Consider the following 21481-nt stretch of genomic DNA (forward strand, 5'->3'; position numbering starts at 1 on the left):
AAACAAAGGTTCATGCTGTCAGTCTGCATGACTGATTGGTGAACTCTTAGTTGTAATTATAACACTTGTGATGAGGTGAAACTCAAGCCCTTCATACCCTCCTCTCCCCGGGGCTGGACTCACCTTCTCCTTATTTCTCCATTAGCATAAGTACATCAGAATCCAACTATTCATGATGTTACTGGTAATTTAATATGTTGTGAGCTTCTTGTACATAATGTTGGATTTTAAATAGTTTTACAACCTTATTAACACCAAATCATACAGAAAACCTGAGACATATATATATATATATATATATATATATATATATATATATATATATATATATATATATATATATATATATCTCATGACTGTATTTTGAGATATGTACATTTTTAAATACTGCTTCACAGTTAAACTGTTCATACTACGCAATTCGTAATTCTGAGATGAAAAGGTTTTCGGGGGGAAACATAAAGTTATGAGATCTTCACTTTTAACTATGTGTTGGCATCGAACTGCTTTGGAGGCTCTAAGTCACCTCCTGTCGCGCCCATTTTTGAATCCTCTAAAACACATCCCTGGATTGAATTAAATTTTGCACACAGTTGCATAATTCTCTATGCAAAAAACTATTTTTTGTGAGCTTTTGCGTTTGTTCAAAACTTCAACTCCTGCACCGAGTTACCTTTAAAATATCTGAGAAATAAGACCCAAATGAGCTTTTGAAGATCTGAAGAATAGATCGGGATAGATTACAAGACACAAGAAGCGCAAATATTTTCATTGGGTGAACGATGCTACAAAATCATTTCTTTTGTTCTGAAAACAAATATGCAATATAGACACACATAAAAAAAAACCTTATTTATACATCGCACCGAAACTAGATATAATCAAGAGTGTTTGCTTGTTTGTTTCCATCAGTCAGAATCCTTGTTTGAGTTTCATCATGCAGATATCATAAGGTTTCCAACTACATGCTATTTGTTCCTGCTGTTAGTCACGTTGATACGGAGGCCTCTCTGCACTATCGCCGCGCTACACAAGTGAGCACTTGTCGGGAATGCTTTTGGCCCTGCAGAAAAGGCGCAGCGTTGCCCCAACAGCTGTGATCCTCTTGGATGTTTTTCCTCTATCGTATGAATTCACGTCTTGTTTAGTTTTGAATGATCTCAGTGACACCCTGAGAACAGCATCGCTCTTTCCTAAGATTTCTTTAAAAAAAAAATATTTAGCTTTATTTGTGATTCAGATGGTGAAAATTGAGCACTGATGTTTTTGCGTAGAGCCCTAAAGTAAAAAATATAAATAAAATAAAAAAGAAACACATCCTGCAACAATCTTACAATATGTTTTATTTAAAAAAATATATATACATATATGAATTCATATTTGCCGGCACCCATTATGTTAGAATCAATAATTAAATAGTATTTTATAGTCACATTGTAGCTGGACGCAAGTAATTAGTCAAGTTAAAATAGCACAAGAGAAAACATTGAGGTTTCAGTGTTGCAGATAAGTCTCATCCTTTATCATTGCTCCCTCTGGTGGAGAAACACAAACCTTACAGACGTCAAACAGGCTGAGGTATGATTCACCGTTTGGGCATTACATCACGACTAGAGACAGGAAAGTCAGTAACACATAGAGACAGGAAAGTCAGTAACACAAATAATCTCTTCATCACAGCACTTGTTAGTAGAACTAAGATCTTAAACAGCAAGAGAATGTTTTTCCTTAAAGTTGATAGGCCTCTTTTGCCACAATAATACGCTCTGTAGCAAAACAAAAGCTGTTCAGGACTAATTTGAGAAGCAAAAAAACATGCCTGAGGTATTGACTTGGCCTCCAGATTCCTCTGATTTCAATTCAATTAGCACTTTTGGGATGTCTTGCCCAATCTCTGGAGTTCCCACCTCACAACTTACTGAACTTACAGGAAAGTTTCAACTGCCAGTCTATTAGTGTCACGGGTTACTTGTCGTTGGCATAAAACGATCTAGGCATTTTGACAGCAGCAGATAAAAAAATAAAAAAAAGTTCTACCCTCATGACCCTGGTTAAGTGTCAAAAGAAATTCATAGCTTAGTTTTCCCTTTCCTCTCTTTCCCTCAAGAGTTTTTTTAGGTTGAGCTTCTCAGTTGAGATAGTGCAGCATAAAGATTTTCTCCAGGGCATTGCGTAGCTCCTAAATCCTTGTGGCCGTACAGGGCAAACTCTGGTTGGATGAAGCCTTGTAGAACTCCAGACATCAGCAGCTGTTTGACTGACAATATTGCCTCTTTGCTTGGTGTGTCGTCTGAAAGTGCAAGAAGAAGAAGGCGGCCTTTATTATCCACATGGTTTAGAGATTAGTCAGCATTTAGTGCCTCTTTTCTGTCCCACTGTTGATGAATCCAAAAGGAGTGCTTACTGTTGAAATTGCCCATGAAAGCGATGCCCAGGGAGTCACCGTTGTGACCTTTGGTATGCGCTCCCATCACACCCCAACCTCGGCCCTCAAACAGACTCCCGTCTCCTCCAACAAGAAAGCTAAAAATAAAAAAAAAATTGCCACAACATATGTTCACGTCAAAAATTATGTTTCCTTAACGTTCAGAACAATAAAAGGAAAATACACTCACTTGTACCCAATGTCATCAAAGTGTCTTTCGTCCATATGAAGCTTCTGGATGCTCAGAACCCCATCTGTACACTCTGCCAGGCCTTTGCAGCTCTGGAGGGCAGTGTGGTGTATCACAACTCTCTGGGCTGGACCTTCCAGACTGTCCTTTTGCTTCGGGGCCACTGCTCCCCACTGTTGCCTTGAAACTATGTTCACTGAAAAGTAGTTTAAAGATCGAGAGATGATTAAAATTACAGGTTGGTTTTTGACTAAAAATGAATAAATACATATATCCATATATATATATATATATATATATTATATATATATCCATATATATATATACCTGTTTGTTCCATGAGGCTGAACACAGCAGCTTGTAAGTGTGAAGACTAACCAGGCAGCATACTGCACGTCTACCTTATCAGAGTTTGTTTAAGAGGGTGTGGTTATGGAAAGTACACCTCACATGTTCTTTGTTTTTGCATGCAAACAAATTATGCAACAGATGTAGCTGCCGGAGTCATAGTCATACAGTTGCCCAACTAACTGGTAGAAATAAAAATACTGGAACTAAGGAGGAAGCGTAATTAAAACATTGGCAGACTGTGACACACTCAGGCTGAGAAACTGGCCGTTTTGTTCCAGCACATCAGACAGGATTTCAAAAGTTCTTTGGAGTTTTGACAGGAAATCATTGGTGGCAATTTTGAAATGTTGATTTGTTTGTTTTCCCAAAGTGGGAAATTGGACATGACTTTTTTAATGAGTAAGGAGTCAGAATACCTTTGTAATGTAATAAAAAATCATGCAAAGACCATTCAGGGAAAACATTTTTTTTTTCAAAAAGAATAGTGAAATTTCAGAAAAAAAGACAACATTTTTCTTGTCTTCAATTATTTCAAAATTCAACAGTTTGTAGCCCACAGTCATCATTTCTGAGATTCATCATGAGATCTGCCAATGTTCTGTCAAATTACCCAGTGATGATAAAATACATGACAAAAGTACTCCCACTCTTTGGATTTTTTTATACTTTGCGAGGTTATAACTGAAAACTTCAATCCATCCTATTGGGATTTTATATGATAAAGCAACACAAAGGACTGCAACACTGTAAAATAACTCTAAAGTTAAAGCTAAATAATTTTGAAGACTATGTATACTTTCAATCACCATGAACTCTTGATTGACAATTATCTGCTACTTTGTACACTTAGGGTTTGTGGTTTTATTGTGAAATACATGCTTTTGCATGACATTATAGATAACTTCTGCATGTGTGCAGGTTGAAGTGAACAAAGTGAACCAAATCAAAACAGTTTTTTTATTTGCAGAAAATTTAATTGCAAAAAAACATGCATGCAACATCATTCTGGCTTTGGTTTTTTTTGAATCAAGATCTTCCCAGACTTCCTTTTTTCTGCATCTTTCTGCATGATGATAATTTTTTTTATTTGCTTTTGGTAAGTGAGTGGAAAGTCATAAACCATAATTACAGGAACAAAGTCCTTTTATATCCAAACCAGATACCCTCAGCCATCACCTGCTAATTTTCCTAATGCAGAAAAATCCAGAGTTTGTACAGTCATTCGTGCTTAGTGGGTTTCTACTGGAACTCCAAACTTTCCTGGGTTGTATCGTCTACGTCTAGATTTAGTTGATCATATATTCGTTCAATGTGCCCACCACATATTGTGCTACATTTTAGAAAACTTAATATATACTTTTTTCTCATGTGCATTGAGTTTGAAGATAAAAAAACGTTTACCACTAGAAATCTGTAAGCATTGCCCATATATTAAAACAATGCACTGCCAACAGATTAGAGATATTCAAAATTAATTTCAGACTTTAGACACACAAAAGAAAAAAAATTCCATGAGGACTTCCAAAATCTACTGATCCGTTTGGTGTGAATTCTCGCCGTGATTTCACCATTTGCAGTAGTGCTATTTTGGCAATTGTACTCCTTCCGTATTAAATAACATGCAATTGACCACATGGAAAATACATTCATTAGTCAAGATAAAGTACTGCGTCTTGATATTTGTAATGAAATGCATTACAACAGCGTTTTGGTTTTGGAAAAACTGGAACAACGTTTCACGTCGACACAAACGAGGAAGTAAAATGTTGCTGCTTAGTTACAATCTAAACAAAGGATTCAGTGGGTAGTATCACCAACACTGAAACTTCAACTGGGTTCAAAATCACAGTATCTTTTTTTTTTTTTCCAAATCAAGACGTAAAACTAGTAAAACGACATCTAACTCAAGTTTAAGAATTTTCCAATGAAGGCAGCACATTAATATTTGATTCTGTTGGTTTGTTGTTGAAGCAGCTTATCCGTCTAAATCTAAATAATTTCCCCCACAGTGATTCAGAGATCAGGACAATCCATCAGACTTAGTGTGAGCTCTGACTTTAGGAAATAACACAATCATAAGTGCTGAATAATGGTGAATGAATCCTGTTAAAGCAGAAATCTGCCATTCATTTGGCTAAATCTTTGACTTTAAAATAATTTCTGTTAGTGCAGAAAAAGGTTTATCACAAAGATCTAACAGTAGATATTAAAAGAGGAAATACAAGAATACTGTGGACTGTACAGTATAGCTGAATTTACTGTTAATCTGCAAAAACCTCATTGTCAGCAGTTTTCTTGCAGTCACAGGACTGAAAGCCACAACATTTTAACAGAGCTTTGAGCGGCTCAGCCCAGAAACTCCAGGTTCACCACTTTTATCCATCTCAAAACCAGTTTAATGTTTGTGTTCATCTGACTTTTAGAGACCCAAACTGTGTCAACATACAATTTTAAGGAACTAAACGGGAACCACGAAGGTCTGCAACCTACCAAAAACTGTCAAAATGGGGCTTTAAAATGCAAGAAAAACATTGTGGTGGCAGCATCATATACAGCAGATGATCTGTGCCACTAGTGGTACTGGTACACAAAGTTGACAGACTGCTAAAAATGAAGGAATGACTTTATAATATTCTACTTTTCAAACAGCTTGAATGTTGAAATGTATACAAAGTAAAAGTGAAAACTCTAAAACTTTTTGGATTACACAAACCAATTTAAATGAGAATCAATAATAAAGCAATTCAAATATTCAAGCAGGATTATGCCAGAAGTGTGATGATGGCTTAAGACAAATTGCATAGATTCATGCACCATTTTCCCCATTGTTTAGTGGGGTATATGCGCAATTGCAAATCTCTGTGGATTAGAGAAAATCTTCCATGTTCTTCTTCTCACAAAAAAAGTTTAAATTCAGAACATAAGCAAAGCTGGACCCCATGGTTCAATATTTTAAATAAAATGCCCTAGATTTAAACAAATGCACTAAGAGAGCTTTGTGAAGAAATAATACAATCTGAACTTTTTAAATTTTTTTAATAAAAAAGTTTAATTACAGACCAAACCTAAAAACAGATTCTACAAATCTAACAAAATAACTGAAACAACACATCCTATCCAGAAAGTGGTTGTCAATATCAATATATATATATATATATATATATATATATATATATATATAAATCCATCTCAAGTTTCCTACTTGGACCGTTTGGGACTTGTCCACATGCTAGGGTAGAAACCCTGCTATTAGATGCAAATGATGGACCTCTTCATGATTATACAGGCGCTACTCTGTCCACCGGTGTCCACAGTGAGGGGCCGTGCAGACGTAATACAAACGCATAGCATCCTGGGAAGGGCAAAACACAGAATAATATAAAACATATACACTTTGTATTTATAATAATCATTTCAATTAAACCTTATAAAACTGCAACGGTTGTTTAATTTAGTAAGTTAATGTTAAAATAGTTTTTCGCATTAATCAGTTTTAGTACTAATTTTTCACTTCAAAAGCTGATGATCATTATAAACAGGTACAATTGAAACATTTATTCAGCTAATTGTCTCTTCCCTGATTCGGATTGGTATTTGAAGAATAGTAGGTTTGTGGTGTAGCTCTGAGTTTTCTAGGCTGCAATAATGAAGCCATTGTAGGTCATTTAATCGGGTGTGCAAAAACATTTATGTAAACATTGTTTTTGATCAAATAAGTTCAAAGTATGTCAATAACATCCAATGAGGAACAACGACCGAAAGGTCATAAATACCTCCTTTAAGGGGAATTCTTACCTCAGCCTTCATACTGTGAGACTGGAAGAACACTGCCTCCTTGTGACCGCATCTGGGAAGTAACAAAGAATCACGTAAATGTCAAAAATACAAGTTGTTGTTGTCCAAACCTGCCATGTGAGGAAGAACAAGAATGTCAGGCTAGTTCTTTATTCAACAGGAAAATCAGACGAAACATGTATACTTTTTTAAAATTATAAAAGCAAAGGAATCTTGAAACACTGTACATGCTACACTACTCCTAAAGACATGAAGGGAAACTTAACTAGGAAAGGAAGGGATCTGGCTGATGGGAAAGACATAAGGTCTGTTCAGTGATGCAGATCTTTGTTGTTGTTTTTTTTATCAGTTACACTCAGCAAATACAAACAGAAATTACGCATTATGCTTTTCACTGGCATATGTCAAAAGTCAAATAGAGCAATATCTTTGTCACTGTCTAGTGATTTTCAGATACTTGTAATAGAAAATGTTAGTAGTAACTGCCATCAATATTGCTATAAAGGCCATTTTCTGTCCATTGTTTTTTGACTATGAGGTCAAATTGTAAAAAAGATGGAAAAAGACATCTTAGGAGGCAGTTTCATGCATAGTTTAGCTTGACACAAGCTGCTTTTAAATCCAGTTTTCAAAGGAGAACAGTTCTCTCAATCATTTGGTATCAAATCTGCTGCTGCCTGCATAGTTTGATTGCTTTAGTGCATAAATATATTTTTTTAGCTTTCTTGTGGGAAAGTTAGTCACTTACGCGTAAATGTTAACTCAACATTTCCAGAGAAAAATGGAACAGACAAAGAGAGGACTTACTTTGGACAGGGGTGGTCTTCTGTTCTCGGCAGCGTTGGATCCTGGGCTACATCAGCAATGATTTGTGTCAGTTCACTGAAGAGAAATCACAAGATTGTTTTAATGAGCAAAATTGATCATTTCAGACCACAAATTAAAGATTTGTAACAAAGCACACTCTCCCTGATGTGGCATAATTAAGAAAATATTGTTAAACACGTGCAGTTGTTAAATTTGTGTTATTACAAAAAAAAGAGAAGCTACTGTTGGGTTTGCATTTTAAAATCTTTTGCTATTTTTCAAATACTATTTTATACACCAGAGCTGGTGTACTAGTATTTATAATTAAAACAATAGAGCAAAATCAGCATTTTTTTTTTTTTTGCTAAATAAGGTGCAGAGACAAAACAAGGTGCACATTTAAAGATAGATAGTAGATATGACAAAATCTTTATTACATACTCAACTTCGTGGGTGATCTTGTTGACATAGATGCAGCTGTTGTCAGCCTCCTGCTGATAGTCACAGTTTCTACACTGTAGGTTCAATGAGACAGCAAAATGTAATAAAGTCTATTAAAAACTGTAAAACAAGTGTCAGTATTTGCTTTTACTCTTTCCATGCTAACAAATGGGCGACTAGTTTCTGACCAAATACTTACCGCATACAGCAAGATGCGGTTCTCTTTGTCTTCCTTAGGGTACAACATGTTGTTACTGAGAGAAGAATGAACATTGTCACCGTGATATTTATTTACTGTAGCTAAAACCAACATCGTTATGTGGAAAACAACTTGGTAGCACTTGATATAGCTAGCATGCTAATGACACTTCCTTTAATTTAATTTCTGTCTAGGGCTCACCATTCTTGACAAAACCGTATTCCAACAAATCCCGGCTCGTATGTTCCACCTTCTAAATCCATCTGAAATTGATTTACTGAAAGACAGAACCCGAAAATCAAGATAAAAGGCGCAACGTCTGTTTATGTAGTCGCTACCATTCAAAAACAGCATGCAAAGCGGGGTGACGGTTGTGCTGCTTTCAGAAACAGCGCCTCGCACTGGAGGGAGGACGAACTGCATTATGTCTGGGAGTCATGATTGTGATTAACAATTTTCTCCAAATGTTCCGACCTTTTTATTAAAAAAAAGGCCACTCAACATTTTTAGTAAAATGCGTCTCATATTTTTATTCATATAAATATGAACACAAAATAACAACACAAACAAGTTTTTAAAACATAAAATACGTTGGATTTTAAAACAATACATACATGGCTCATAAAAAATGTATACATTTGCATTCAATCAGGCCTTTAACCTCCATATTCCCTATGTTCAAGCACATCACAAGCACTCTGTTTTCAAAGTTAATAATTTCAAAAATACCACTGATGTTTGCTTATATCGCTTAGTGTATGTATGGCCTAAGATATTTTTTGTTACACTAAAGATGTGTAAGAAGGCTTGCAAGAAAGAAGGGGTTTCTTTTAAATATCTCTCAGTATACCACATAACACCACACAGATCGGCTCCAGGAGATCTATATTTAAACCTGTAGGACCTTGTTTCTCGAAGTTAGCAACACTAACAGTTGTAGCACAGAGCTTATAATCATATTCCATGAACTGAAATATTGAGAAGCTAATATTTTTTAAATTATTTGAGTTACAATGAAACTATAAAGACTGATTAATCAAGAACTAATATTTTCAAGTCTTTTTTTTATTCACCCCCCTTTTTTATGTTATCTTAGCAAGATTAGAGTATTACATAATACCAATAAAAACAAACAAAAAATAATAAATAAAGTGAGGACTTAATAATAAAGTATGTTGTTTCATACTAGATAATGTTCTTATTTTATTAGAACCCATGATCTAACTTACTGAATATGACTGTAATTACAAAAATAATAGTACAAAATAAATCTGAAAATTCTGCAAATGAAAAAAAAAAGTTAAATGTAGCTTTGAACTCTTTATTTAAATTTAAATTTAAATTGGACATACAGACTCAGTAACATCTTTTAAAGAGATCATGAATATTTGATGACAACTGTAGATGGAAAATGCTATCTGCAGTTTGTGATTTGTTTTTCACTAATTTAAAAAGTCATTAAAGTTAAAGAGAAAAAACATGTTTTATGTTGCATTATCTTTGTTCTGCTTAAGGTCTCTTTACTTATCCTACAGATGAGATTACATCTTGCCTGTTTAGCAACAGTTGCTGCCTGTTTTATATATATATATATATATATATATATATATATATATATATATATATATATATATATATATATATATATATATACACACACACACACACATCCCATCCCCTCCCCACGCCTGAGCCCTTGATCCTCTGAGCTAATTCCATGAATTGTCCCAATCTAAATCCACAGATGGAGGGATGCACAGTTGACGACACAGTGAGAGTCTTGATGATAATGATGGACAGATGGATAAGAAAGACCCATAGACTACATATAAATGCCAAGCTCCAAGTGTCCATCTTGTTGTCGTTTCTGCTGAGTTTATCTATGGCTTCATTGTTGTGCGACCTCTCTTTGCAGATGTACGAGTGACCCAGTGTGCCAACTCATCAGAGGGGATGGTCAAGCCAGACTGACGTCACCCATCAGCCTCTGTAATCGAAAGAGACGCTAATCCGTCTCTGCCCCAAAGCCTTGCAGTTGGTGGGGAGGAAAAGGGAAACATCCAGAGACAGAGAGAGAGAAAGAGAGACGAAACCAAGCGAAGTTGGATACAGGAGAGAGGGGAGCACATGTGGGCAGATGGGAGGACATATTGACCTGGACCAGAGAAGCAAAGGGCTGCCTTGACTGACCAAGGAAGACCAAAGCCTCACTCGCAACTTGATCTTCTATCAAGATCTGGTATTTCTAAAGGTCTGGAAGCCCAACTTCTTCCAGGCTTCGCCCTGGAGGCCACAAGTTCCTGTGGAAGGACAGCAGAGGGGGAATGCTGTGGGAGCTGCTCACCCCCTCATGCACCCCCTCTGGTGTCGCCTTTGCTCACCGTGGAGGAGCCAAGCTTCACCACTGTGGAACTATGCCAAGACGGACAAGACATGCACCTGACTGCTAAAGAAGGGTAGGAAGCATGGTGTTTTAGACACCAATTAAACCCTAGTTAGTAAAAATCGGCTAAATTAGCTGTCATATTATAATCACAACTCCGCAGTTCAAGGAAGAGTAATGAAGATATGATCATGAAGAAAATAACTTCAGGCTTTGCTAGAATAAAAGTTCCCATCAATGGTAAGAGATAGAAATTAACTGATAAAAACATGCTAATATGTCACATGAAAGTGTTTTACATTTATCAGTGGATACACACTGTATGCTTCAGAGGCACAGCGATTTTTAATTTAGGCCTGACTCACACCAAACAACTTCTTCTCAATGCAACATGGTTTAGACTAGAAGTTTCTTCCCAGGTTTTTTATATGGTGTTTCAATCTATTCACTTCAAGTTTCATAATTAAAGCTTGAACACTGTCAAATACCTGCCAAAACAGTTTTTTTTATTATTATTCATGCTATAAGAATTAGCAAAAGACTTATCCTGTTAAAAATCTGTTTGTGAGAAAAGTTATACAATTTTGAAAATTATATTTTCAAAATATAATTCTTCAACACAAACTCAAACATTTAGAAGTAGTGACGTTTTTAAAAAGTAAAAAAAAACATTTAATGCAGGGGAGGCAAATTGAGCATCCGCTACTTAGTAAAATCCAAAAGATAACATCTAGTTAAAAAATGGTGAGATATTTGCTACCTACAGTTGCTGTTATTCTTATCTGCACTTCAGATTAGGTTAAACTTTAAGGGCTATTTCCCCCCTCATTTCTCATATTAGTGTATTAGAGATTAAACCACTAAGTGCAAGATAAACATAAGAACCACAGAAAAAAGAAAATGAGGTGAAAATTAAAGTGCTCTATAAAAATACTGAAAAACACTCCCCAAAAGCTCAGAGTGAATAAGCAACTGTATTTGTGACTGAAATAATATTTGCATTAATGCTGTAAAAAAAATCCTCATGGACTAAACTTGTTATAAACCTGAAAATCAAGCAAGTTAAACACCTCATGATGATAAATGGTAAATGGACAGAATTTACGAAGTGCCTTTCTAAGCATATTGACCACTACTTTAGGGACCCCAAAAGCTTGGGGTCTCAAGCTACTCTCCCTTGTTAAAGTTCTGGCCATAATCATAGTTTCAATCATTGACAAAACCAGCACCACAAAATTCAAACTCAATTTACAACGCTATATAGAATATTTCCTGTCAACATTGGCTTTATGAGCTATTCATTGGTCATTAGCTGGTAAAAGGAGTTAGGTAAGGTGAAAAAACGTGTTTTCTAGTGTGAACTAAAAGTCACACTTAAGTTTTTATCAGTTTTTTTTATTTGTATCATTATATAGCATAGTTTCACCAATTCTTACTTGATCCTATGAAATATTTTCAGGAATGTTTGTTTGGGCTGATGTTTAGTAAAAAATGGAAATCTGTCAAGAGTGATGAGACTGATGTCATATAAGCACTGACATGTAAATATATACTAAAGATTCCTATTTTGTGTATATATTGACAGGTTAAAATCTGGCTCCATCAGACAGATGAAATTCTTCATGCAGCTAGCATGAAGAATTTTACACAAAATGTTCAAAATACAATCCTTTTTATTTACAGGTAGCAGAAAAATGGACTGTTGCAATTTTTCTCCAGAGTGTCCTCAAAGCTTGAGTTTCACCGTTGCAAAACAAGAGTGTGTTGTCAAGAAACATGAGTTCCTCATTGAGTTTTAATCTGCTTTGACTCTCAAAATGTTTTGGAAATAACAGTTGAGGAAATGACAGTGGCAAGACAAACAGAGGTGTGAGACAGGTTTTACTGTTTTTTTCAGTTTTTGTTGTACATTCACGTTATTATTAGTAAATTTTTAAATCAGACAAATATAACTCGACTAAATGCAAAGAGTATGTTTTTAAAATAATGAATATATTTATTTGGGAAAAGAGCAATCCAAGATAACCAGCCCCTAAGTAAAAATGTTTCCACCCCCTAAACGTAATAAGTGGTTATTGCCATAACACACACTGAGTCTTTTACAGCTGCATTGGAGCTGCAAAAGCAAAAACAAATTCATGTTCGAATTGTTTAAGCTCATACAACAGCACCTTAACAGGAATTAAGTCCACACTTTGACTAGACCTCTTAAAACCTCTCATATAATTTTCATTTTTTAGCTATTTGGAGGTCAAACTTGCTGTAGCACGTTGAACTGTTGTCCTGATGCATAATTAAGCGTGCTAAAGTTTAAGGTGCTGATGTAGAACAGCGGAATATATTTTGTTGTAGAAAATGCTGTGTAAGCTTCATGCCAGATGTATTGGGACACACAGTTCCACTTTTGTCCCATCAGTCAACAGAACTGTGTCATTTGGGGAAATATGAGTCAGACTAGTTTCGTCCTTATTGAATCATAAACACACCATTCTTAACTGAGACAAGTGAGGCTGACAGGGCTTTAACTGTAGTTCTGGGTTGTGACCAAATATGGTAAATGAGTTGTTGATTGCACTAAATTTTGTAGACAAGCCACCCTCTGAAGGTCATACCTCAGTCCAATGTCTCCTTCATTTGTGCGTGACAAAAAATGACTACATGTTGGCAAGTGAGAAAAAAATATCTGATTGCGATGTGGAAACAGGAACTACGTATATATATAAACGCTTAACTTTGTTAATCATAAATGTAAAAGATGACTGTTATCATTCACACCATCGTCTCACTAACAACTTTATGGCCAAATTTAATGTGGTGTAGATTTGACATTCAATCATGTTAGACACGGACTGTTCTCTGTGCTAACAAAAATCTATCATTTAGCATGCTTTTCTTGTTTGTCATGTATGAGACAAGTGTATTTTGTGGATGAGTTCAGTCAAATGTAGTGCAATCCATCAAGGAGGGGGGGGGAGAAGTGAGGGTGACTGTTGACTGAGCTGAATCAATGATGAAACAATGATGCATGCGAGGGATTACACAGAGGTTAAGCTTCTTCATCATAATAGCTGCTGAAAGTTTCCATACCAGGTGGCACACAAACAGCTTAGCATGGAACACTTGTCAACAGCACAGTATCAGAAATTGAAATGCAAAGCTGCACACGTTCACAAGTGGGTCAAACATGATAGCATCCTCCCAAAGCCGATCCTGTTTGGACGAGGACAGGGTGCCCTGGTTTTGCCCATTGTGCAAACTGGCTTAGTGTTTGTGTATTGCTCAAAGTGAACAATAAATATAGTTGTACAGAATCATAAAGCCTCCCATGATAAATCAAACAAAAAGAAGAACATCTAAAAATCTGTTCAGCTCCCCCACACCCCCTGGTTAGGTGGATCTCTGAAATCTCCTTGCTAAAAAATGACATGTTGCCTTGTAAAAGAAAATGTGATTAGCCTCTGGTTTCTTTACATTTGCCACATTACCATAAAGTTTTATTGTGATTTATGACAGACAATATAACTAGCATATAACGAGAGGAAAGGGATGTATAGGTTTCAATGTTCTTTCATAAGATTCCCTTAAATAATATAGAGTGCATTCAATTAAATTTTATGTCATTGTAAATACTGATGTTAAGAGAACTCCTCAGGATGAGGAAACAAGTCCACGATGACCAAGGAGCTAAGAAATGAATCAGTTAGGTTATAAAATATTATTTCTTGCCTTGAACATTTGACTGAAAACTGTTCAATCCACCATCTGATCACACCCAGTGATCAGATGGACAGGATAATTCTCAGTTGGGCATTTTACATATCTGGCTTTTATGGAATAATGGCAAAAAACAACCAATTTTGTACATTACTCTGATCATGCTGTCCCCACAATGACACAAAGTGGTGGCAGCATCATGCTGTGGGGATGCTTCTCCTTATATGAGACTGAGAAGCTGATCAGAGCTGATGGCAAGATGGACAGAACTAAATTGTGGCCAATTCTGGAAAAAACCCTCAGAAGGATAACAATCTTAAACATGCAAGCAGAGCTTACTATTTGCAGACAACCTCTTAGCAGGTACTAAACATATTTTCATTAAGACCACGTTAAAAATGTTTTTTTTATTTATTTATTTTTGGTCTTTCGTCATATTCTAAATTTAAATGTTATGTCTTCACAGCGGGAAATGATTATAATAAACAGAAATAAAGTCATTCAAACTTCTATCTCTGTGTAGTAAATCCATGTAATGTGCTTAATTTTGAAACAAAGTTCTTGATATTAATTGGATTTACAATAATATTCTAATTTATTGACTGGGTTTGGACTGTAAATTTGGCTCCTGAGAAGAGTGACTTCTCTGATCCTATAAGCAGACATTTGTGCTTCTGTTATTTACCAGACCACAGCGCCAAATAAAAGTGTAACTGAAACTGAAAAATTAGGTAAAAATAAGCACAAAATATGTTTTTGTGGACCAAAGTCCTATATTAATAAGCACCACAAATAAGTGCAGAACAACCTTCCACTTTCACCTCCTCCTGTTCCCAACCAAAAGTCACACAGGTCATCTTTTCAGGGAAGAATTCACAGAATATTTTTATTGCTTCACTACCTAACAGGACATTTATGTAGCTGTGATTTGCTAATAGAACCCAGAATAGAATTTAGATTGCATCAGTTTTTAAATGGACATTTAATTAAAGAGCAAGACTTAGGAGGTTGGGTCACTGCCCGTGGGTTATGCACTGAGTGGTTCTTATATGAAGCAAACAAAATGAGAAGCAGGGAGAAAAGCAGAAGCAAAACATGAGAGAGGAATAAATAGAGGATTGGATTCAGCTCTGCAGGCCTTTCTATTTCCCATCAGCCATTCTGCAGGTGGGACATTCACAAACACATCCATGTTACTGACAAAAGAAAACCCAATCAATTATTTATAGGAGCTCGTAGGCCGGCCAAAATGAAACAGAGCATTTGCTCAGGCAGGTTGCGAGCCAGAAAATCAAATAAGGGGGAAAGACTACAGACTATGATCCATTTTAGTTTCCAACCCAGTTTGAACTGTGTATTAATCTGCAGAATTAATGTGTTTCACTTTGTGTGTGGGAGTCATGCTTTGCACGCATCTGTACCAGGATTGGGCAACGTGATGTAGGACAGAAAATACATAAGCCAATCAAAACGCTGGGTTTCTCGATGATGATGATGATGATGTGACTCTGTGGTAACTGAACTTTAATTCTGACTCACATGGTGGCGATGGTGAGGTCACATGGGAGACCAGATGATTTGACTCAGTAGAACAAACCTTCAAAACACTTCACCCAAAATCCTCCTGAAACCTCAGCATTTTTATGGTAATAAACAGAACTAAAGAAACTGTAAACTACTGCAGATTTGCACACAAATCAAATAAAAGCATGAAGTGAGAGTTACACTGATGTGAATGCAGCCATCATTCTGAATTGGTATTTACATTATTATGTAACATTTGAAAAACCATCATGGTAAGCTTTAAGGCAAATACTTTTTTCCACTTGCTGCAGAGAATTTAAAGCTATTTTTTCTTGTTATTTCCCTAATTTCCCTCAGTTTAATTTTACTCTCTCTCTGCAGGGGTGTGCAGAAGATGAGTGATCAAGATCCTAACTGTGAAGATATGCAGAAGGACCAAAGACTGCCATTCCAGGTGGGCTCTGTCGTCATCATAGTACTACAATGTTACAAGGTTACCTAAATATTTCTGAATCTTTTTTGAATAGTTCATAATTCTGCATAGCTATGACTAGAATACTCAATGTCTCAGTTTCATACAACATACAACACAGAGATCTACAACTGAATGTCATGTAAGGCATAAGAAATATAAAGTGTTTGAAATGGGCTGAAAGAGTGAATAATGAAGAAACCCTAAAGCAGGACCTTGTGGGATACCACAAGCAATGGAAGAAGAGGAAGTGAATTTAGAAGCAGCAACAGAAAAGGATCAAAATATCCTTTTTACTAATTTACTGGGGAGAGAGTGAACCCAATAAAAAACATTAAATCAGGTCTAACATGAGCAATACAACATTCTCCTGCAGCAGTATGCACCACTATACTACTGGAGACTTGAAAAAGAGCAGTATCATTAGCATAAGATGTTTGGAAACTAGGCTGGAAACTCTAATTGAGGTTGTTTGTCCTAATCATCTGTGAGCTTGAAGAAAATGAAATGTAGGTAATCCTTCAAACTCCATTAAAATTGAAGCATACGATCCTAAAGCTGAATAAATAATGTTATATTTTGTTGATTTTGTAATCTGCAGGAATATTGACGTTGAAAAACAGAGAATTTAATAGATGACGACCGAGGTATTTTCAAGCCTGAGAGCAAGATTATTTAAGTTTTCAATTCTTAAACAATAATTCTTCCAGATTTTCCCAGACCCAATAGAAATTGTCTTGGGCCCAGAGGCATCACTCAACAGTCCAGATCGGGACAAGGAGCGTCTGCCTTCCATCGTTGTGGAGCCCACAGAAGTGAGCGAAGTGGAAAGCGGCGAGCTGCGCTGGCCTCCCGAGAACATAGAAACAGAAGACGATGAGGAAGACCTGTTCCTGGAGCAGTGCATCCCCCCAGCCAACATTGCTGACTGGGGAGAAGACGAGGAAGAGGAGGAGACATCAATAATACTGCAGCAGCAGCCGGGCCTGACACTCCTTGGTGAGCTGGTGAACATTCCCCCAGTTTTGGACTTAACCTTTATAGTTGCAAAAATTTGATTTGAATCTATCATTTGCACACAATAAAAAAACTGTGAGTCTTCACAATGATGTTTTACAGAAAATATAATTTACGCATCAAATATTAATTTAATGTGGAAAACAGTGGTGCCTTAAAAAAATAACTATTAAAAAAATCCAATTTCTTAAATGTTTAGATAAAAATGTTATTCTGTCAAAAAATGTTCAGTAATATTTTTACAACAGTTATGAAATCTTACAAAATTAAATGTTCACATAAGTTTAAATGTTATTGTTATATATTTAGATTTTTCGGTGTGTAAAAGTATTTATGAAAAATAAAGCAAAGTGTTCTTAGCAGCATTAGCCAATATTGAGGGCCACACATGAATATTTTAATTTCTGGAAGCTTTAGCAATCAAGCATTTTAGGGTCTTATTTACTCCACACCAAAACATATTATTCATAAATTAATAGCTTTAGAGAAAACAAGCTTAAGATTAAGTCCAAATGGAGCAAACAAAGACTTTAAAGAAATATGCTCATATTAAACTTCTGTCTTAAATAGGATGAAACAAATATAGAGGTTTCATATCACACTGCTACTTTACCTGTAAGCATTTTTATTTTAAACTATGTGTCCCCTCACATAGGAAAAAATGATGTAATATTTTGCAAGGAAGCATGAATAGAACAGGAAATTTGCACACAACCTCATTTCCAAACAAAGCTGAAATTTCTCTTCGCGTTACATATGACACTTTCTGTAATTTTTCTGATGGCCTGGGGGAAAAAAAGCAAAAATATAGCTAGTTCCTTTTGAAAATGACTGAAAGTATGCATTGTACATTAATAATTTTTTTTTTTAAAGACGACAAATATAAAGTAACAAGGGCAGTTTCGCACTAACTGGGGTACTAAATACGTGCAGCCAGAACAACATCAAGCCAATGAGACCATAGCCAATGCAATAATATTTGTAAACCTAATAACAAAAAACTGCATATTTTTTAATATTTAGAAAAGTAAACGCAGATCCGTTCTGTAAGTGGTACAATAGGACAATAGGACAGCTCTAACGCAGAAAACAAATCCCTCCATCAATCCAGTTTTCAAAGACAGCTGTGAAATGTTTCAATCTGTTATTTTTTCATTAGTTTTAAGCCAGCCCTTGCAATTATTTGATTAGATACTTACTTTGCATAAAACAAATTCCTAACTGAAAATTAAAAGCCATTATCTTCTTTTTTTTTTTTTGCTTTTTGAAACTAGTTTTAATGCCCAGAATGAGGGATTGCTGCAATGTTACCCACCTATTGCAAACAACTGCCACATCCTTGTTGGGGTGAAGTAATTGCTGCAAAGCCCGTCACTCATTTGAAATAGCTGGACTTCATTTGAAAGAAAGCTTGATGAAATAAACCGAATTTGACTGCATTGTTTTATAACTAGGACTTTGAAACTGTCTAGATACCAGGATTTAATTTATCATATATTTCTGTACTTTAACTGGACCTGATTGTTTTGTAAAATGCTTTGAGATTACTTTAGTTTTGAATAGGTTCTATGTATATAAAAAAGTAATTTGCGGGTCGACAAAGACCAACACAGGACAAACAGGGTTAAGGCAGAGAACCCATGCCTGCTTTTGAAGGACGTGCAAACTCTCTGAATTTTGTGGTGTGTAGTTTTGCAATGCTTTAAAGCTAAATCAAAACTTTTTTCTTTCTGCAGACCTTCAGTCTGATGCATTTAGAGACGACACCCCGACTCTTCCTCCCAACAGTGCCCCCACCTTCCACTAAGAACGCCGCCTCTGCTGACCTGTGAGGAAACATCTTGAGATGAACTGTGGCAATAACTGTTGGGATGAAAAAATTACAACAAAAACAGCTGCAAAGCAGCAAACACGTTATCATGATAATAGTTAGGTAAACAACAACAACAGCAAAAAAAACCCCCAAAAACAAAATGCATCATAAAACGACAAGGCAACCGGGACATTTTGGTTCAGTGTCTTTGACTGAAAGGATTTTCATATTTTCTGATCGGGGAAGATAATCATCCAAACACAAATGGACAGATCTGTTTTTTTTTAAGTTTATCTTAAGGCAACATTTAGCTGAAATTGAAGGTTTTGTGTTTCATTTCTTTTGGGATGGTCCATATTCTCAAAAACCCTGATGTCGCAAATTTTTTTTTTTCCTTTTCTGCTCCTTTTCCTTTCACATTGGGTAGTTTGGTTGAAATATTTATGTGCTTATTCCTCCAGTATGTAGGATGTAGCAAATCACAGTGCGCTAGCTGCCTGCTGATGGTTCATATAACTTGGAACTGCACAGAACTTTGACGTGTTTTTTGTTACAAAGGTTTGCTTTCAGCAGCAGAAAACCAACAGTTCTTGAAGTAAGATAAATGTTTGAACAGATCAAACCCCAAAAAGGTTTTTGTTTTTGTGGGAAATCTGCATAAACAGACATTATTATTTTTTAAATTTTAACAATAAAGTATTTGTCCTCTTTATATGGGAAAGATTAGGGTTGTAGCATATTTAGTATTTTAAATATTCCGTTTACTTCTTTGAAATGTTGTTAAAGTTCTTCTACTTAGGGGAAGATCCAGGCACTACACACTCCATTAATGTAAAAACATGCAAACTTGAAGTTTTTCATGTAATAAGAGCAAACAACTGAAGTAAAATTAAATAATGTAACATGTTATTCATGTACTTTAAATGTCGATAAATTCTTTGAATGCTGTATAATTTCAATGTGTGAAACACACCTGAGGCAACATTTCTCCCATGGAATAAATTCTATATCTGGTTCCCGTGTTAAGGAAAGATTTCATTCTGACATGTGAAACCTAAACACATTACTTTTGTTTTACATGCTTCAGCTTGTAGTCATTTTTAATTGTTAAAATTCCTCCTGTCATTATGTAAAAAACATAGGAAACCCCTCAACATTAGGAGGGATGTGTGTGTGTGTGTGTGTGATGTCACATTTTGCTACACAAGATTTTCATGTGTTTTACATTTTTTCCATGGAATTCCTTTTCCATCTGTCTCACATTAGGAATGTTTCCATGTTACACATTTTTTCTCATGTAACAACAATTTTCACATTTAAACCATCATGATTTTACATTTGGAAAGGTTTTCCTCACAGGTTTCACATGTTGTACAAACTATAAATTTACATATTTGTTTCAATGTTTTTACATAAGAGTATCTTTGAATGTAAGACGTGGGAAAATGTTTCCCCATGTTGTTCTTCATGTTACTGCACAATATAATTTATGTGAAACATTGGGAAAATGTTCTTCATTTCAAATGTTTCCTCCAATGTCACAGGACAGCATCATTCCCACAATAAAATGTTCAAGTGTTAAACATGTAGGACAATGTTTTCTCAAGTTCCCTTTCACTACACAATATGATTTTCAAGTCAGAAAAGTTTGCTGGGAAGCATATCCATGTGTAAAACACGCAAACGCTAGTGTGATATTATTATGTGTACCTACTTTTTGAAAATGTCTATTTTGTTTGAAAAAATAAATGTTGCCACCGACCACTGGTCAATGAAACTCATAGTGGTAAAGTTGTTTGAGTTTCTGAATAAAATGGCTGGATTACCTCCTCAACAATGCAGTCATGTTCTCCAGAGTCCTGCTGACGACATAATTATTTCATTCAGGTGTGTTGGAGCAGAGATGCATCTAAAGGTTTCGGGTCACCAGCCCTGAAGGACTGGAGAACACCTAGCAAGACAATGAGATTCCTCCACAGGACATATGCTTTAAGTAGTGCAATAATCCTCAGTTTGTTTTTTTTTCTTTTCTAAGCAAAATTCTCAAGTAAAGTAAAATACACTCAAAAGTAAAACACAATAATGGCAAATAAAAAACTTTTCATGATATGTGGCAAAAAAGTAAAATTCCTGTTTCTTAAATATGTCCAGGAAATGATAAAAATCAGCTTGAAGGAAACGGAAGTGTCACAACGGAAGTGAGAAGAGCCAGAATCATGAACAAATGAAAGTATAATCCTTCATGAAAAGGAAAAAACATTTTAAAATATATATAGCTGTGAAGAAAATTGTGCTGAGGGTTTCTATGCCTTCTATGTTTTAAAACATAGAAGTGTGACAAAAAAGGACA

General features: G+C 35.6%; 3 protein-coding genes across 6 annotated transcripts; 1 reads left to right on the forward strand and 2 right to left on the reverse strand.

Annotated features, from left to right (window-relative positions):
- Window positions 1-1323: 1323 nt before the first annotated feature.
- Window positions 1324-5853, reverse strand: pglyrp5 (peptidoglycan recognition protein 5). 2 transcript variants are annotated; one of them, XM_008425924.3, is made up of 4 exons: window positions 2943-5853; window positions 2616-2811; window positions 2405-2523; window positions 1324-2290 (listed from the first exon to the last, which is right to left on the reverse strand). In XM_008425924.3, exons 1-4 carry the CDS (start codon window positions 2953-2955, stop codon window positions 2115-2117), a joined length of 504 nt encoding a protein of 167 aa, XP_008424146.1. In that variant the 5' UTR covers window positions 2956-5853; the 3' UTR covers window positions 1324-2114. The 2 variants fall into 2 exon arrangements, with proteins under 2 accessions (XP_008424146.1, XP_008424145.3); XM_008425923.3 differs by lacking the exon at window positions 2943-5853 and having other exon boundaries at window positions 2616-2923.
- Window positions 5854-5983: 130 nt separating this feature from the next.
- polr2i (RNA polymerase II subunit I) lies at window positions 5984-8608 on the reverse strand. 2 transcript variants are annotated; one of them, XM_008425927.2, is made up of 6 exons: window positions 8410-8605; window positions 8209-8263; window positions 8010-8083; window positions 7569-7643; window positions 6762-6813; window positions 5984-6318 (listed from the first exon to the last, which is right to left on the reverse strand). In XM_008425927.2, exons 1-6 carry the CDS (start codon window positions 8469-8471, stop codon window positions 6256-6258), a joined length of 381 nt encoding a protein of 126 aa, XP_008424149.1. In that variant the 5' UTR covers window positions 8472-8605; the 3' UTR covers window positions 5984-6255. The 2 variants fall into 2 exon arrangements, with proteins under 2 accessions (XP_008424149.1, XP_008424148.1); XM_008425926.3 differs by lacking the exon at window positions 5984-6318 and having other exon boundaries at window positions 6424-6813; window positions 8410-8608.
- A 1353-nt stretch (window positions 8609-9961) lies between these two features.
- On the forward strand, window positions 9962-20912 carry lbhl (LBH regulator of WNT signaling pathway, like). 2 transcript variants are annotated; one of them, XM_081614914.1, is made up of 4 exons: window positions 9962-10664; window positions 16211-16283; window positions 17012-17300; window positions 19055-20912. In XM_081614914.1, the coding sequence occupies exons 1-4, from the start codon at window positions 10642-10644 to the stop codon at window positions 19123-19125; spliced, it is 456 nt and encodes a 151-aa protein (XP_081471040.1). In that variant the 5' UTR covers window positions 9962-10641; the 3' UTR covers window positions 19126-20912. The 2 variants fall into 2 exon arrangements, with proteins under 2 accessions (XP_081471040.1, XP_081471041.1); XM_081614915.1 differs by lacking the exon at window positions 9962-10664 and adding an exon at window positions 10712-10831.
- Window positions 20913-21481: the final 569 nt, after the last annotated feature.

This window comes from Poecilia reticulata, chromosome 13 (assembly GCF_904066995.2).
Source record: "Poecilia reticulata chromosome 13, P_reticulata-male-v2, whole genome shotgun sequence".
Taxonomy (NCBI): domain Eukaryota; kingdom Metazoa; phylum Chordata; class Actinopteri; order Cyprinodontiformes; family Poeciliidae; genus Poecilia; species Poecilia reticulata.

What these genes read in the sequence shown, in the direction of transcription:
- pglyrp5 (XM_008425923.3), bottom strand. Translation starts at nt 2,893, where the DNA reads ATGGATATATGTATTTATTCATTTTTAGTCAAAAACCAACCTGTAATT. An exon ending in TTTGATGACATTGGGTACAA is followed by an intron (nt 2,524 to 2,615) that starts GTGAGTGTATTT and finishes TTTTATTTTTAG; the next exon opens with CTTTCTTGTTGGAGGAGACG. An exon ending in TTTCATGGGCAATTTCAACA is followed by an intron (nt 2,291 to 2,404) that starts GTAAGCACTCCT and finishes TTGCACTTTCAG; the next exon opens with ACGACACACCAAGCAAAGAG.
- polr2i (XM_008425926.3), bottom strand. Translation starts at nt 8,471, where the DNA reads ATGGATTTAGAAGGTGGAACATACGAGCCGGGATTTGTTGGAATACGG. An exon ending in ATACGGTTTTGTCAAGAATG is followed by an intron (nt 8,264 to 8,409) that starts GTGAGCCCTAGA and finishes TTCTTCTCTCAG; the next exon opens with TAACAACATGTTGTACCCTA. An exon ending in AAGATCACCCACGAAGTTGA is followed by an intron (nt 7,644 to 8,009) that starts GTATGTAATAAA and finishes ATTTCTCTTCAG; the next exon opens with TGAACTGACACAAATCATTG.
- lbhl (XM_081614914.1), top strand. Translation starts at nt 10,642, where the DNA reads ATGCACCTGACTGCTAAAGAAGG. An exon ending in ACCAAAGACTGCCATTCCAG is followed by an intron (nt 16,284 to 17,011) that starts GTGGGCTCTGTC and finishes TAATTCTTCCAG; the next exon opens with ATTTTCCCAGACCCAATAGA. An exon ending in GCCGGGCCTGACACTCCTTG is followed by an intron (nt 17,301 to 19,054) that starts GTGAGCTGGTGA and finishes TTCTTTCTGCAG; the next exon opens with ACCTTCAGTCTGATGCATTT.